The sequence below is a fragment of the Colletotrichum destructivum genome, chromosome 5, assembly GCF_034447905.1.
Source record: "Colletotrichum destructivum chromosome 5, complete sequence".
NCBI lineage: Eukaryota > Fungi > Ascomycota > Sordariomycetes > Glomerellales > Glomerellaceae > Colletotrichum > Colletotrichum destructivum.
In genome coordinates, this window is record NC_085900.1 from 5,065,660 (window position 1) to 5,081,514 (window position 15,855).

At 52.3% G+C, this 15,855-nt stretch overlaps 5 protein-coding genes across 5 annotated transcripts; 2 read left to right on the forward strand and 3 right to left on the reverse strand.

The window, feature by feature from the left end:
- Positions 1–284: 284 nt before the first annotated feature.
- On the reverse strand, positions 285–2,110 carry CDEST_09092 (Putative cytochrome P450; the record flags this gene model as incomplete). The annotated part of the gene is made up of 5 exons (XM_062925251.1): positions 285–706; positions 785–1,438; positions 1,515–1,614; positions 1,675–1,794; positions 1,874–2,110. The coding sequence occupies 5 exons, from the start codon at positions 2,108–2,110 to the stop codon at positions 285–287; spliced, it is 1,533 nt and encodes a 510-aa protein (XP_062781302.1).
- Positions 2,111–3,764: 1,654 nt separating this feature from the next.
- CDEST_09093 (Putative heterokaryon incompatibility) lies at positions 3,765–5,767 on the forward strand. Its single transcript, XM_062925252.1, has one exon. It carries the CDS (start codon positions 3,795–3,797, stop codon positions 5,586–5,588), a length of 1,794 nt encoding a protein of 597 aa, XP_062781303.1. The 5' UTR covers positions 3,765–3,794; the 3' UTR covers positions 5,589–5,767.
- Positions 5,768–6,266: 499 nt separating this feature from the next.
- On the reverse strand, positions 6,267–7,286 carry CDEST_09094 (Putative ribonuclease H-like superfamily, exonuclease, RNase T/DNA polymerase III; the record flags this gene model as incomplete). Its single annotated transcript, XM_062925253.1, has 1 exon — positions 6,267–7,286. The coding sequence occupies one exon, from the start codon at positions 7,284–7,286 to the stop codon at positions 6,267–6,269; it is 1,020 nt and encodes a 339-aa protein (XP_062781304.1).
- A 3,631-nt stretch (positions 7,287–10,917) lies between these two features.
- On the reverse strand, positions 10,918–11,631 carry CDEST_09095 (uncharacterized protein; the record flags this gene model as incomplete). The annotated part of the gene is made up of 1 exon (XM_062925254.1): positions 10,918–11,631. One exon carries the CDS (start codon positions 11,629–11,631, stop codon positions 10,918–10,920), a length of 714 nt encoding a protein of 237 aa, XP_062781305.1.
- A 2,032-nt stretch (positions 11,632–13,663) lies between these two features.
- Positions 13,664–15,305, forward strand: CDEST_09096 (Putative major facilitator superfamily, MFS transporter superfamily; the record flags this gene model as incomplete). The annotated part of the gene is made up of 3 exons (XM_062925255.1): positions 13,664–14,206; positions 14,260–14,967; positions 15,021–15,305. 3 exons carry the CDS (start codon positions 13,664–13,666, stop codon positions 15,303–15,305), a joined length of 1,536 nt encoding a protein of 511 aa, XP_062781306.1.
- Positions 15,306–15,855: the final 550 nt, after the last annotated feature.

Consider the following 15,855-nt stretch of genomic DNA (forward strand, 5'->3'; position numbering starts at 1 on the left):
GTGAGACTCTTAATCTCAAGGTTGTGGGTTCGACCCCCACGTCGGGCTCAATTCCCGTCAGCGATTGACTACAATATCTTTTTGCAGCCTTTTGGCGGCAGCCTCTTTGTCCTCCGTCCTGTCCGTCTCCAGCTTTGGTTCCTATCAGGACAAAAACTGCTTCTTCTCGGTAGCGGAATGTTGTTTTGCTAATTGTCCGTAGGTATCTAGATATCTTGCTTGCCCAACTTGCTCATCATTCCATTGTTCTTACCATACATACTAGGAGACTGATGGTGCCCGTCTCAGAGTGTTATCTCCGGCACCCGTACCTTACATTCGATGATCGTCTTCGGGTCCGGCACAAATCGGCTGGCGAACATGCTCCCCGGTGGCGTCTCCCCGACAACCCTCCAGTCGTAGTTCATGACGAGGTGCGCCAGCACGATCTTGATCTCGTTGCTCGCGAAGAAGCGCCCGGGGCACGCGTGCATGCCGTGCCCGAAGGCGAGGAACTCGGGGCTCGTCGAGACGAACTGCCAGCGGTTCTCGTGCCCGGGACGCTCGCGCATGCGGAGGAACCGGTGGCCGTCGAATCGCTCCGGCGACGGGCCCCAGAGGGCCGGGTCGCGCGTGTTGTGCGTGGCGACGGTGAGCAGTGTTCCCTTGGGGAGAAAGGTCCCGTCCGAGAGCGTCATGGGCTCTTCTGCCCTGCGGTTCATGATGTCTAAAAAGGGGTGAGTGCGTCAGCCGGGCAATTTTCATATTTCTTTTTTTTTATGGAGAGATCAAGAGGGAGCGTTACGCGGTCCGAGGATGTGAAGCCTCTGGCTCTCCTTCATGCAGCTGTCCATAAGCTTCAGCTTGTAGAGACTGTTCTTGCTCCAGCCGCCGTCCTCCGTCAACACCCGCACGATCTCCTCCCTCAGAAGGGTAAAGTACTCCGGATACGCCAGCAGGTCGTAGAGCATGGCGGTCACCACGGACGAGGTTGTGTGGATCGCCGCAAAGGTGAGGAAGAGCTGCCCGGCAACGATATCGAACTCCCGCCCACGGCGAACGTCGTCGATCCACGAGAGGGACTCCACGGCCTTCTCCCCCAGGGACCTTTCCTTTCGGAGGACCGCCAGCTCGGGCTCCATTATCTCACGGGCTCGTTTGATTTGTTCCCGGAGGTAGTTCATCTTCGGGACGAAGCGGTGGACGAGCGGCCTGAGCAGAACGGGCCAGGCGCGGAGCGCTCGCCCGGCGCCGAGGACAACGCCGGTGAAGCTTATGCCGACCTGGATCCACTCCTTGTCACGGCAGAGGCGGTCGCCGAGGAGGATTTTTGTCGACAGGCGCGCGGCGAGTTGCGTTGCGACGGGGAAGAATCGGACCTGCTGCCATTCGGCGCTTGACGGGAGTTCCTCGCTCAGGATCAGGGATGTTTCGTTGCAGACTCGTTCCGTCAAATGCACTATGGTGTCGATTAGCCTTCAGCGGCTGGGTGTCTTGAAGGCCATGGCACCAGGGAATTGATAATAAACACATACCCAGCTCCTGGTTGAGGTTCTTTCGCAGGGCTTCTTGGATGATTTCCCATTTCAAACCGTCTTGAAGGATGCTGAGGCCCGAGTAGCGGGTGAGCCATTGCTGCCGAGTAGTCGCCAGTTATAAGCCACCCTCAAACGAGTTCCATCGTGCAAAACATACCCTGTCGATGAACCCGGTAAAGGTAAGGCGCTTATCGTTGCGGACTTCATCGCAGAGGCTAGGCGGCAGCATGACGAGAGGCCCAAAGGGGGAGAGGACCTGGAAAGGCTTTCCGTTCGTCTGCCCGGACAGGTCAACACCGCCAGCAAACTTCTCCCAGATAGATCGAGTGACGGTCCACGGAACGCTTCATCCATACCTTCTCGAAGCCGTCCCGGAGAAGCTCGAATGCGTTGTTGTTCCATCTCTCCCTCGCTTTCTCGTAGGACCATTCTCCGCGTTCTTTACCGATGAGCTTGAAGCCCGGATAGGGCTTGTCCTCGCGATGATGCCATGCCAGAAATCCCAGGACAAAGACGGATAGAATCATCAGGTACACACCCCCAGAGTTACCCCATAGCCCGCGATCAGCGAGGGACTGGAGGACGACCCCCATGTTGGTTCCGAGCACTTTCACACGGTCGGAAAAACGATTTCGATGTATGTTGATAAACCGTGCGAGTACCACGTCGGATTTGACTGCCGTCTTGCTCAATAGTAGTTGGATTGTCAAACCTTGTTTCTGAGCTGCAAAAGGCGTGCCACAATGGAAGTCGAAACTCAACTGCGGCCAGCAACTCTCTTGTGCGTAGACCCCGAAGCAGAGGACGAATGAATCAGCTATGCCTTCAGATGACAGGACGGGAGCGTCGTCTCTTTGTATCTGAACTTCAGAGAATCCCATGGCACCTTAGTCATTGTCGTTGGGTTTAACTTTCCCCATCATTGGAAACCGAGTCCGATCAACCCATGCTGATACAAAATGTGAACCTAATGACGAGTTTGAGTTGCACATAACAACCGACGGTCTTTTGCATCGAGGTGGTGTGGTAGTAAGCCATGCATCCTTTCCACGCCTAGACAAGCCCCTTGGTCGAGCTTCTGCAGCTGCTTTCCAAGGGTCCATTTCGACACCGGGCTGGTCAATTCCAACTTCTTACGGAGGTGTGCTCAACCGAGGGACTCCAACGATAGGAGAGATTGGTGCGAGCAAGGTCACGGCGACTTTCTTCAGTGCTGGTCCGGCATCATGAATTGAGCTTTACTAAGACCTGCCACAATCGCCAAAACCGTGTCTTCTAGTGACTGTGATGTCCCCGTAGTCATGATCCTTGCCTGTTTGAAGCTCGGGACGAGAAAACTCGTCTCAGAGCCGAACGGTACGCGCATGTACTTCTTCGTCACGTCGTGAAGGTCAGTAAATACCACTGCCCGCAGGCCATTCTCGCCCCCCCTTCAACGAAGAAAACGAAGCAAAAACACTGAAAAAAGGACAAGAAGGGCAAAAGAGAATCGTGAGAGGGACGAGACTCGAACTCGCGCGGGTTGCCCCACCAGGAAACAGATGTTAAGCTGACCTTAACCTGGCGCCATAACCAACTCGGCCACCCTCCCAGACCATGACTGGTGAGAATCATGGGATGTGGATGCACAGAGTGGGCGGCAAGACTGTCCATGTTCCCAGCGACCGTGGCACGTCTACAATAGCACATGATGGAGCAGCATCATGTGGAAAGTAGCAGATAACCAATTTCCTATAAAGACATGCGAGTTGGATGTTTACCGGCCAACGGGGATTCAAACGGATCCTATCTTCATGTCTAGGACTAGCTTGGCGGAGTTGGGATTGAAAGTGAGGTGACAATATTGATATCTACATTGATCCGCATGAGAGTTTAGGCGAGACTTGCAGTGTACTGGAAGCACAAACACACATGAACTACTTCAAGATGTCGGCCATGTACTTGTGAGTCTTCTTCTGGATCTCGTTGACGGTGGCGCCAAGATTGCCAAACGGGTTATCGTCTTTCTGGACTGGCGATAAGTTTGAGTAACCATCTTGTTCGGGCTTTTGGTAAGCAAGTGAGTGAGCCCTTAGCGGACCAAACAGAGCACAAGTGCCCGCGACGGACTTATGCCACTGGAGATGGGGCTTAGTCTATGGCGGCGGCGCAGGATGCGGGATTAAGACAGGGGCACGCATGAGTGATGATAGGACAGGGGGGGGGGGGGGGCGCGACTGATCCCAGAACACACCAGACCCCCGCGGCCACGGCTACATCGGCTGATATAGACTCACGATGAGGCTTCTCAACACGTCGACTCTGACACTGACAGAGTTCGTCGGCGAACAAGTGCCGCAGTACGCGATCTTGTCTCACACCTGGTCGGACGGCGAGGTTTTGTTCCAAGATTTACAAGAGGGCGGCAGCCCCTCAACCACCAAGGCGGGCTGGTCCAAGGTTCTGGCGGCGTGCCGTCTGGCGCAGGGGCAGAGCTACTCGTGGATATGGATCGATACCTGCTGCATCGACAAGTCTAGCAGTAGCGAGCTGTCCGAGGCCATCAACTCCATGTTCAAGTGGTACCGGGACGCCAAGATCTGCTTCGCGTACCTCGCCGACGTCCCGTACTCGGAACCTGGGACTGATGAGTGCGCCGCCGCGCTGGCCGGCAGCCGGTGGTTCACCCGCGGCTGGACCCTTCAGGAGCTTCTCGCCCCGTCCTCTCTGGACTTTTACTCTTCCGAATGGAGGCGCATAGCCTCGCGGCCCTTTCTAGCCGACGGGATCCAACGCACAACGGGCATCGACGCGGCGTACCTCTCGGGCTACAGCCTCAAGAACGCCAGCGTGGCCGCGCGCATGAGCTGGGCATCCGGACGAGAGACAACGCGCATCGAGGACATGGCGTACTGCCTCCTCGGTATCTTCGATGTCAACCTGCCGCTCATCTACGGCGAGGGGAAAAAGGCCTTCCGGCGACTGCAGGAGGCCATTCTTCGTCAGATCGATGACCAGTCTCTGTTCGCATGGGGCCCCATAGACGAAGGCAACTCGAGCGGCGTGTTGGATAACAGGGCCTACCCTCTCCTCGCAGAAGACCCGTCCTGGTTCAGGGGATCGGGGGATATTGTGCCGTTCAGGCCGCGGGGCATCGAGACGCGGCTGCATGTCGCTCATGACGGCGTGACAATCACCTCGCCGCTGTGGAAGCGGAACCCGTCGAGCTGGATCAAGCGTCCTAGCTCCGTCTACCTCGCTCCTTTACAGTGCCAGAAAAAGAACAACGTTCTCAACAGCATCGCGATACGGTTATGCAGTCTCGCCGACGGCGATGAGGGAGAGGGAGGCGTGGGAAACTCGCCAGTGCCGTGCTACCGCTTCTCGCTGCTGCTACTCACTGTCCCGATGACGGCATGGAAGAAGGAGAGCCTCTTGTCTACGTTTCTGTATTTTGACAGCAGAGAGAGGCTGCGCGCGGGCGGTGTCATGGACAGACAGGGATGCGTCATCCGCATGTTGCCGCGGGAGACCCAGACAAGGGAGTTGTTCTCGCCAGATTTGGGTCGTCTGGAGACGAGGACTATCATTCCTTTTACAAAGCGCCTTGTCAGATCGTACGGTCTGGGGGTGCCCATCGTGATTCGCCTGGCGAGCTCACTCCGCAGGGACCTCGCTCTCGTGCTCCAGTTTCAATACATGTCGATGACCAACGGCGACGGGGACGCCATCAGCTTTCCGCCTGTGCCGGGCTGGATGATCAACCGAGTCGTGGTCATCCCTTCGGGTTCTACAATCAAGGATATCGCCATCCTGTGTCAGGAGGAATCTGAGCAGTGGACGCCGGAGTTCGTTCGTCGGGTGTCTGGTGGGAAGTGGGACGGTCAGCGCGTTGGTGACATGTCATCCCCAGAGTCCATTCAAAACAGTGGATTGGAGACGTTCACTAGGTATCGAGTGAGGGTCTCCAATGAGGATGTCCATGGTCCGTTGCTGTTTCTGGTTGATGTTGAGGATCTGGAGGGCGAGAATCGTTCTTTGGAGGTACATCATGGCGGGAGCTATGTGCTTGCAAGGAAGTCTGGTATCTAAGGATTCATAAGCAAACAATTGGCAAAAAACAACTCAATTTGTAGGTAGCAACCAATGACCCTGTCGGTGGTACTGCCTGATGAGGATTAAACACACGACGGCCTCTAACACTATCATTGCCTCCGAGCATTGTTCGTGCAACATCCATGGCTGCAATAGATCCGCAAATGAACTCGCTCAGATACTTGGCAGGAAGTAATCAAGGTTAGAATATGGATGTGTTGCCCAAGCCTCTCATGGCTGTATTTGAAGACCGCATGCAGGTCTCACGTCTTCGACATGTATTCGGTCGAAATTTGACATCCAACAACTACGTGACCAACAAGTCATCCTACAATCAAGAGAACAACCAACAGACCAGTCAACAACCTGATTTAGGTGATTGGCAGAATCCAACAATGAAACGAAAGAAAGACCGGGAAAAAAGAGCCTGGCCCTGGTCCATCGGAAATACGCAACGCGGCCCAAGCCAAGCCAAAGCCGACATCCGCCGGCCGCGCTGGCCGTTTCTTTGGCTCAAGGTTGGGCCGTTATGCTGTTCCTCGGGGGTTTGATCTTCGTATCTAATTCATAGCCTGAATGTGTTCTTCCTTTGTCCACCTCAAGAAATATGTCCGTTGCATGGCTTTTACTCTTCCGACAGTTAGCCAACGTAACGATGCTGCCCATGACATGCGCCTAGTCTGAGTCCGGAGGCGACTTCGGCCATATCTCATAGTCTACCACATCTTCCCATGTCAGCATCTCATCAATGTCCTCCTGCTCCCTGGCCTTTTGCTGAGAAACCCTCTTGCGTTGATTGCTGCCTGCCCGAAGTTTCTTGGACTTGCTGTCACTCTTCTCAAAAAAAGCCTTCCTCGCCGCGCAAGCCCAGATCTCCAGCCGTTCTGGTTTGAGAGTACACAAGACGATCAGCTCCCTCGCCGCAAGCGCATCTTCCAGCGCGTCGTGGGCTAGACCGTCGCCTGTTTGAGAAGATTGACGGATCTGGATGCCCAGCAGCTCGCGACAGAGGGTCTCTAAACCCCATCTCTTCCGTATCCTAGACCCACTCCGCAGTACAGCATCGGCAGTGATGATAGCCGAGTCGACGATTCTGGAATGGTAGGTGTGCAGTGCTTTAAGATCATGATGGATCGACTGTCCGATGAGGATGGTTTCTTCGTCGGCGAACCGCCAGAGCTCATCTCGAGCAGCCTTCCAGCCGTGCAAGGCCTCGTTCTTCGCGACAGCTTGCTGCATACCTGCGGCGCTGATGCCAGTGATGTCTTCCCGCCAGTTTCTGATTGGCTTTGAGGGGTTGACCAGGCAGTTTTGCAGCACGTCACCCGACACGAAATCAACCAAGGTTAAATGGATGAGCTCATTTTGCCCTTCGACGGTACCGGCCATTTCGCAGTCCAGAACGATAGCCGCAAACTTTGGCTTAGACGAGTCCGTGTCGGGGCAGGGAAGATAGGTCGTGGGTGGCATACGATGGCCTTCCTTGACAAGGCGCTGCTCTGAGTGACAGAGACCCGCGAGTCGACGAAGAAGGTCATCCCGTCCCACATCAGAAATCCTAGAGTATGTGATGCCGCGGTAATTGAGAGGGTCGACACGCGTACGTGCGGACGAAGGAGGCTCGGCGGGTGCAGGTCTGGCGACTGCTTGGATGGCTTGATGAACATGATGTTTGTCGAGAGAATGTTGATTCATTGCTGAAGAGGTGTTGAAGTCTCTCTGACAGGTTGCACATATATGCTCTTTTCTTGGTTGCGTAGGAGGCGGCTGTAGTGGCCCACGAACGTTGCGGTGGTGTTTGTCAATAGCATGTTGACTAACGACTCCCGAAGCTTTTCTGACAGGTTGCACATGTATAACTCTTCCTGGTCTGAACAACAGGTAGCTGTTGTGGAAGAGGCTCCCGAGCGCCGGAGTGGTGTTTGTCGAGTACATGTTGATTCACTGCTGCAGGACTCCCGAAGCTTTTCTGACAGTTTGGACATGTATGGTTCTTCCTGGTCTGAGCAACAGGTAGCTGTTGTGGAAGAGGCTCCCGAGCGCCAGAGTGGTGTTTGTCGAGAGCATGTTGATTCACTGCTGAAGGGCTGCTGAACCTTTTCTGACAGGTTGCACATACATAGTTCTTTCTTGATTGCAGAGCAGGCAATTGTGATAGGATAGGGGCTTGAGTGTTGGAGTCGTGTTTGTCGAGAGCATGATGTATCATTGCTGAACGGCTATGGAAGCCTTTCTGACATGTTGGACATACATTGGTTTTTGTGATCTGCATAGCGGGCAGTGATGGTGGAAGAAGCTTCCGAATATTTGAGGGGCCAGAAAACTACCAGAGGAGGGAAACGATGAGCTCCAAAAAACGGGTTCCCACGAGCATGGTGACCTTATAATCTCCAAAGTCGTTGGGCATCGCATCACAGTACTGCTTTGCTTTCTATGACCCCTGTAGTCTCCTGCTTTCCAACGGAGCTACTCAGCAACGCTTTTCTGCAAGATGGCCTGATTGCAGCTGCAGGAGGGCCAATATTGATGCATTAAAAACGCATCTCAAGGCAACTGCAGCGAAAATATCCAGTCAACGAGGAGGAGATAAGTACTATGCAGGATGCCGAGATGCAACGGTGACACTTCTTTTGTCAAATCAATTTTGCCAACCCTCAACTGCCCATGCAGACTCTCAGTCGGCGGCAAGGTGAATCCAACACATCAGGTAGTAATGCATGTCGTTGATGTTTTGCCCACGACCCAACCATCATGTCTTCGATAGTTTCTATAAATAGCGGGAAGCAAGATTAAGAGGTACCTGTGTCCTAAAGAAAAACAGGGTTTCAACGATACGACCATGCGAGAGGTGACGAACAGACCGAAACCTCAACCAACGATTGAAGTCATCATGATTCCCAAAGGACGACGAAACCTTCACCAAGCCTTAAGTTTCAAAACTTCCGTTTCAGGCTCTGGGAACACATCGGATCAAGTCTGTTACTTGTTGTCAGGCAGGAAAGATATGCTTAGAGTGTTTTGAGAAACAGACCTTCCACAATTGTTGACGGAGCACACACTTTTTTTCAGCGGATGAAAAAGTCCAGGCTCTAAACTCATCAGTTGAATTCAACTAGGGCATACATTGAATTCAAGAAATTCACTGCAAATTGCTACTTGGGGGGGGGGTCCTTTCGTCCCTCTCTAAATAGGGTCCAAAACGCGCTCGATGTCCAAGTGAGCACCCTTGACCGGGACTCCACGCATTCTGCGTAGCTGGTTGGGCCCGCAAAAGCGAATGGAGATTGTGCGCTGACTTGGGAGTCGCCATCTGAGATATGGGGGCTTCGGCGTTGGCTGTGACTAATTGTGTGCACAGCTGTTTCGTTGGGCGCCGAACATGCATGATGGCGGAATTTCGAAGGAACTACGGGTCTCTGAGAAGTCGAGAAACAAAATCTTCCAGATATTTGAACACAGAGGTGATTGCTTCCTGCCTCCGCTGATCGATGATTGTTTTGTCAGTTAGTCACACCTGTGCTCATCTGTGAAATTTTGATATCTACTAATGACGTCTATGGAAATGGGAAACTTGAGTGTCGGCAACGGAGCTCGGCTTCCTTAGATGGTCGTCTTCTTGACCGATAGAAATTATTCACTGATTAAGGACTCGTGGTACCAGGATTCGTAGGAATAAGCCCTTGTTGCATTCCAGAGGGAGATAGCCCTTAGAATAATCGATCTAGATGTGTGCGCAAGGTCGACGACTACGCGGCAGTCAAAGTAATCAACCAGAACTACAGTCTTGGCCGGCATCTCCAAGGCCGCTGTTCGAAGATTCTCGTTGTTCGGTTCGTTGTGAACACGTTTGAATAACCGAAACATCTCGTCATCTCGTTCAGAAGCGTCGATATGGTGTTGACTGTCAGTGTTGCTGAGTGTGGCCTCATTTCAGGGCTTTTGAGCTTAGAACTGAAGTATCGTGAGGCCAAAAAGTAAGGTCTGAAAGATCTCCGTCTTTAATTGAGTAGAGTGAAACATCTTACGGGTTACTCAAAGTCTTTGACCAACTCTGTCCCCCGCTCTCGGATTTGAAAAAAGAAGCGTGAGTATGATTCAGAGCACAACCGCTGGTTACCTGGAACCGAATCTCATTACCAAATTCCACTTCATCAACAATAGACGAGCCTAAGAGGGTGAAATTTCTCTGGATTTTTGCCAGAACGATCCGTCTTCGGTACAGGAGTGTAAAGACTTCGATTATGACTGCTACTCCAACTCGATGACATCGTACCCGTGCAGCAAACTGAAGAGCGAGTGCTGCTCGTGAAATCATCTGACGACAACTATGAGTATATAGTAATTGGTTTACATTAATGTACAACTAACTGTGGCTGCTAGCAATTGTAGCTTCATGATACATATGGCCCTCTGTTCAGTTGTTGCAACCCCTTCCCGCTATACCGGCACCGGCAACCTCCACGAAACATCTCTCCGGCTTGGCACGGGCTGTTAGTGTCATGCTAAGGAGGGGCCCCAGTTCCCGCGGTTTGCCGCCGCGCGCTGGGGCAGATTAGCTATACGCTAATCAAACCCTTAACAACGCACATTTTCCCCTCGATTCGAGCCGACGATTATTCAACCTAACGAGCCGCCGCCGACTTGACATCGCCTTCCGCAGGCTAGATGAAGTCTTCCTGGTAGGGCAGGAAGCAGAGGTTCCATCTAGCCTCCCGAAGGAGCCGGGCGAACTTCATTCCCGGCGCAAGCGGCACTTCCGGGCCCAAATTGAACACCACCGATCGACTTTTCGACTTCGCTCCCTCAACACCTTTTCCCCTCAAACGATCGAAGACCCCCTCGAAAAGACAAACAGACACTAGGGTTGCTGTGTATAGCCACGGTAATACACGGCTGTGCTTGTTACAGAGCCTAACAGCAAACCCTACAACCTATCCTCACGAGGTTTCGCCCCTTGTGGTTTCCCTCGTGGCGGTATAACCTATCACGATATGCTTCGGACGGCTACTGGGACGTTGTGTAAACCAGCAGCCTGCGGGCTCTGGGTCGAAGGAGAGGAAATACCGGCGGAATCGCGGTTTAGGGACGACCAGAGCACTGTCTCGGGCAAGCCAGCGGCACCCAGAGACAGCTCGAACACATAGTTGCCTCTAGGCACGACTTGGAGGACGATTTGGACTGTATCTAGTGGTAGTTATAGGCCTACGGCTCTCCACGCCACATACCCTTCGGGAGGTCTGCCGCAAGGGCGGTTGCGCTCTTGCCGCCATGGCGTAAAATACAACAACAACAACAACAACAACAACAACATACCGGCACCGGGTTCCTAAATATCCGTCGTTGCCAACCACTTGTTTTGCGGTTTAATATTATTACTAATCCTTTCCACCTGCTCGCACATCACCAAGAGATGAGGGTCCTTAATATTGACCATAAGCTTTGTCTCTGCGGGCAGTGGCTTGTTGTACAGGCCTTCCGCCATGGCAGCCATGGTAGCCAGAAGGTCCTCGCGGGAACTTAGGAGCCAGGGGTGCACCACCGACACGTAGTCGTGTATTGTGACAAAGGGAGCGACAGTAGGCTTTACAACTACGCTTACCGCCTCTCCCAGCAGATGCATTGATCCCTCCTCGTCCTCCTCCGGATCGTAGCAGAGTAGGTCACCCCAAAGGGCGAAGAGGGACCCGTCCTCGTCGTCACAGCCGGGGTCTCTGTGTTCGCGGTGCGTCTCAAAGCACGTGTCGCCCCATTCGGGTAATTCGTTGGTGCGCACGGTGATAGACGAGACCTTGGGCTCCGTGAGCGGCGCCTGTGAGAACGGGTGCCAGGTGTCGCCCTGAGAGTACGGCTCGAGAGAACTCGGGTCGCGCTTGGTGTTCATGATCCAGACGGCTTCAGCCAGGGGACCGTCGAGAGTCCAGAAGAGTCGCTGAGCCTCGGGGGAGAGCCTCGGAGCTTGGCGGGCGTTGTAGAGGGCATTATACGAGGTCGGTTGTGAATCCTCGGTTTCTATTGAAGCTGAAATTCTGACTAGGCTCATTTTGAGACCTTTATTGATCTGGTCGAAATACCTGGTCTGCTTTTCCAGTTGGTTGTAACTCCAGCCGGTGAAAGACTTGGTCGACTTTTGTAGGACAAGGAGAATAGTTTGTTATGGTTAAGAAATGGAAGTTAGGCAGGTCAGGCAATCAATTGATCCAGGGACATTTTAGGCTGAGTTACATACTCTCATAGCCCTCTTTAAACTGTCGGCATCGCCGCACCGCCCAACCTTGTGTGCCTCCTAGATCTGCAAAGGGCAAACCCAACCAAGAGGGCAACCAACGGACCACCCAACAACCAAGCTTGGTTGATTATGTTTCCTCAGGGCAGGAAAGAAGAGTTAAACATCAGGCAATCCATTCCTGGCGGCAGCAATGCCTCATTCCTTCCTTCGTCGTGAGGCACGAACTGCAACGTGAGTTGACAAGAGTTTGATATTGATGCTTCGGTACTCTTTTGAAAGAATACATCCTGTAGACAAGAATACTAACGGCGAATTGACTTTGAGCTTTTCTCGCTCCAATTTTGCTGAAATGCTAAAATTGCTTTCCATCATAAGCACATTCTCTCTGCCTGCTTCTGCTCGATAATAGTTGTGGAGCTTTCGGTGGTCAGGCTGACCTTGCAGCGCAGTAATTGCGCATAACTTTAACACAATCTCTTGGATTTTGCAGGCCAACAATAACAAGCCCAGTGAACCTAGCAGCAGCGCTAACTGAGATGAAGCTAGGATTTTACCTGCAATGCGCGAATTACTGCAGGAGACAACAACCTGTGAAGCTTACTGGAATTATGACTATTGTTACAATGGAACTAGGATTGGAGAGAAGATTGTGCCTAACGTATTTGATGCATCCTTCTGTTGTCTAGGCTTACCTGGGACTTAGCGATTTACCAAGAGTCTAAGAACTCTATGATCGAGCTCCTAGTTGGAGGTTAAAGAATCAACCAGGTTACGGATTTTGTCACTTTGATGAAACCACAAGGCCAAGACTGCAATACAGGAGAAGAGAGCATCGGAACGCTGACTGAAAGCCGGTAAACCGAGTTGTCATCTGCCCACTCTCGGCCGACCTTACTGTTTTCGGGCCCTTCTCACAATAGAGGTGCTATTAACTGAAATTTGAGAGTGAAACTCAGCCCTGGAGCCTCATATGGGATTGCGTATCACACCCCTCAATCTGAATTCTTAATCTACGGCTGCTGATATATGTTGAAGATGTGCGACGACAATGTGAGCTTCTTCAAGTCCCATCGTGGGCTGATCCATACGCCCCCCAACAGCCAGCTTCCACCCCGTGTATTGAGCTATGAGTTTAAGGAAATCGACCCAAGGCCGATAGTCGTGGCATCTAGACTCGTGGAATTACCATCAAAAGAAGCTCTCTTTCAATCACAGATCTGAGATACAGCGACGACGACGACGACGACGACGACGACGACGACGACTCATAGCATAAGACAGGGCTGGAACTGACGTTATCGAGAGCATGACTTGTCCGGAACAAGCTGCAGAGAACTCTTAGATAGGCTAAATGAGTTAGAACTTCCTTTCCGCCGGCGACTTTGAGGGGACCAGCGACATCGGCTTTACAAATCCGGCTTTCATTCGTTGCACCGGTTCACGAATGTTTGCTCAGTCGCGCGACTTGTCCGCCCACACCACAATCGGACTTTTATCTGATATCGTCGGCTGCTTCTCTCCCGCAGGAAGATAACGAACTCGCAACGGCCAACCAACAACCTAGTCACCTTCCTGCAGTGGCATGGTCAATGACATGGCCCAGGAATACCATTGGTCGAAACTCGACGTCCTTGGTGATCATCGCAGATCTATCGATGAAGATATCGGAGAGTATGCCGCTGTCTCCGCGGCATCGCTTAGGCCCTGGTTTGGGATGATGCGCGTCATAGACAGCTAGCTTTTGGTGAATATAGATCAATGAGCCATGAGTCGACACAAACCGTCTCCCTTAATGTTGGAAACATGAGCTTGACTTACACTGACAAGGCTCGATCAATTATTCCCAATGGCGGCCTCTGAAGCAAAGATCGACATCGAGAAGGCCCCCAGTGCCGGTGACAGCCAGCCCGAGGTGTTGATCGGCGAGGTCAAAGACATACACAACGCCGACGCCGCTCTCGACTTCCTACGGAATGGCGGTGATGTAAGCCCCATGACGGCCGAAGATGAGCGCAGGCTCAAGCGAAAGATTGACTGGCGCGTCGTGCCGCTCCTGTTCGCCTGCTACATCCTCCAGTATCTCGACAAAACTTTGATCAACTATGCCAATGTCATGGGCCTGCAGGATGACACGAGCATTACGGGAGACCAGTACTCGCAGCTGGCCATGATCTTCTACGTGAGCTACTTGGCGTTCGAGTTCCCTCACGCGTGGGGCATGCAGAGGTTTCCTACCGCCAAGTACATCGGGATCATGGTGTGCCTATGGGGAGTGGTGCTCGCCACAACCTCGGCATGTCATGACTGGGCTGGCTTGGTTGTGACCAGAGTCCTTTTGGGTGTCTTTGAGAGTGCCGTGGCACCTTCGCTGATTGTGATCACTACAATGGTAAGAGCTCTGTACCGCATTGAAATGTTCACCTGGCTGACGATATCTCGCAGTGGTACAAGCGACAAGAACAACCGCCTCGAATGGGCATCTGGTATCTCGGAACAGGCGGCGGTACCATCGTCGGCTCTCTGATATCCTTCGGCTTCCAGCATTACCACAGCTCTGGATTCACGTCTTGGCAGATCATGTTTCTCATCTGCGGCTTGATCACCATAGCGATTGGAGCCACAGTCATCATGGTTCTTCCCGATAACCCCATGACCGCTCGGTTCCTTTCTCGAGAGGAAAAGATTTGGGCCATCGAGCGCCTACGGGGGAACCAGACGGGTGTCGAGAACAAGCACTTCAAGTGGCCGCAGTTCATCGAGTGCTTCACGGATCCGCAGACGTACTTGCTGGCACTCATCACGATTTCCTCCAACGTGCCCAACGGCGCTGTTTCGTCGTTCCAAGCCACCATCATCAAGGGATTTGGATACACTTCGAAGGAGACGGCGTTGTTGTCTATTCCGTCGGGAGCTGTCAGCATCGTCTCTATTCTGGCAGCGACAAACATAGCAGGCCGTTTCAACCAGCGGGCTATCAACATCATCTGCCTACTTGTCCCAGGAGTTATCGGGGCAGCGCTCATGGCATTTCTTCCCGAAGACAACAAGGCAGGTAAGCTAATCGGCAACTACATGACCAACTGCATCGGAGCCACACTGCCACTCTTGTACTCTTTGGTCGGTGCCAACTATGCTGGACACACCAAGAAGGTGATTAACGCCCTATGCTGGGAAATGGCGAGAAAAAGACTGACGCTGTTCAGGTCACCATGAACGCAACTCTGCTCATCTGCTTCTGCGTCGGTAACATCATCGGGCCTCTAACCTTCACGGCCGAGTCTGCCCCCGATTACCTTCCCGCAAAGACTGCAATCATCGTCACCTGCGGCTTGGCCATGATGTTTACGTTGATGCTGCGGTTTTATTACGTTTGGGAGAATAAGCGTCGCGAAAGACTTGTCCAGGATGGGAACCTGGGGCATGTGACGGATATCGAGTTTAGTGACTTGACCGACCGCAAGAACAAGGAGTTCAGATATACATTGTGAAAGAATAACAGCGCACTGTAAGGACTGGAAGGTGTGGATGCATATCTTGTATGGATTGGTATTAGCTGAAGCGGCGTAGAATTGAGTTAGCAGAGACAACTGCACTCCCCATCCGTCAGAAAACACAAGAAGTAGGAATTTGACAGATTTTTATGAAGAGCGGTAAAATTGAATCTAGTTGTTTCATAGGTATCTATACTCTCCCATCACTGGAAGATTGATCATGCTGCTGCCTCGTTCTTTTTCACACATGTATATATAGGTTACTAATAGTGGATTTTTAGATGTTGAGACTTGATGGAACCAATGTTTGCAGCAAGTCCTTGTTGTGTAAGTCACGGCCAGGAGGAAGTTTAGGAAAGGATAGAAGAGAGATCTAGCCTTTGTATCTCTTCAGAGATAGACAATAGGACGCTAGGGGATAACTAGATACTTCTAGGCACATACGTAGCTTTGCAAAAAATTCAAGATCTCTTGAAAAAAAAAAACCTCCCCATTCATCCGATCGAAAACTCTCTTAGCCTCACTGAAAAGATCAAAACAACCCCGG

What these genes read in the sequence shown, in the direction of transcription:
- CDEST_09093 (XM_062925252.1), top strand. Translation starts at nt 3,795, where the DNA reads ATGAGGCTTCTCAACACGTCGACTCTGACACTGACAGAGTTCGTCGGC.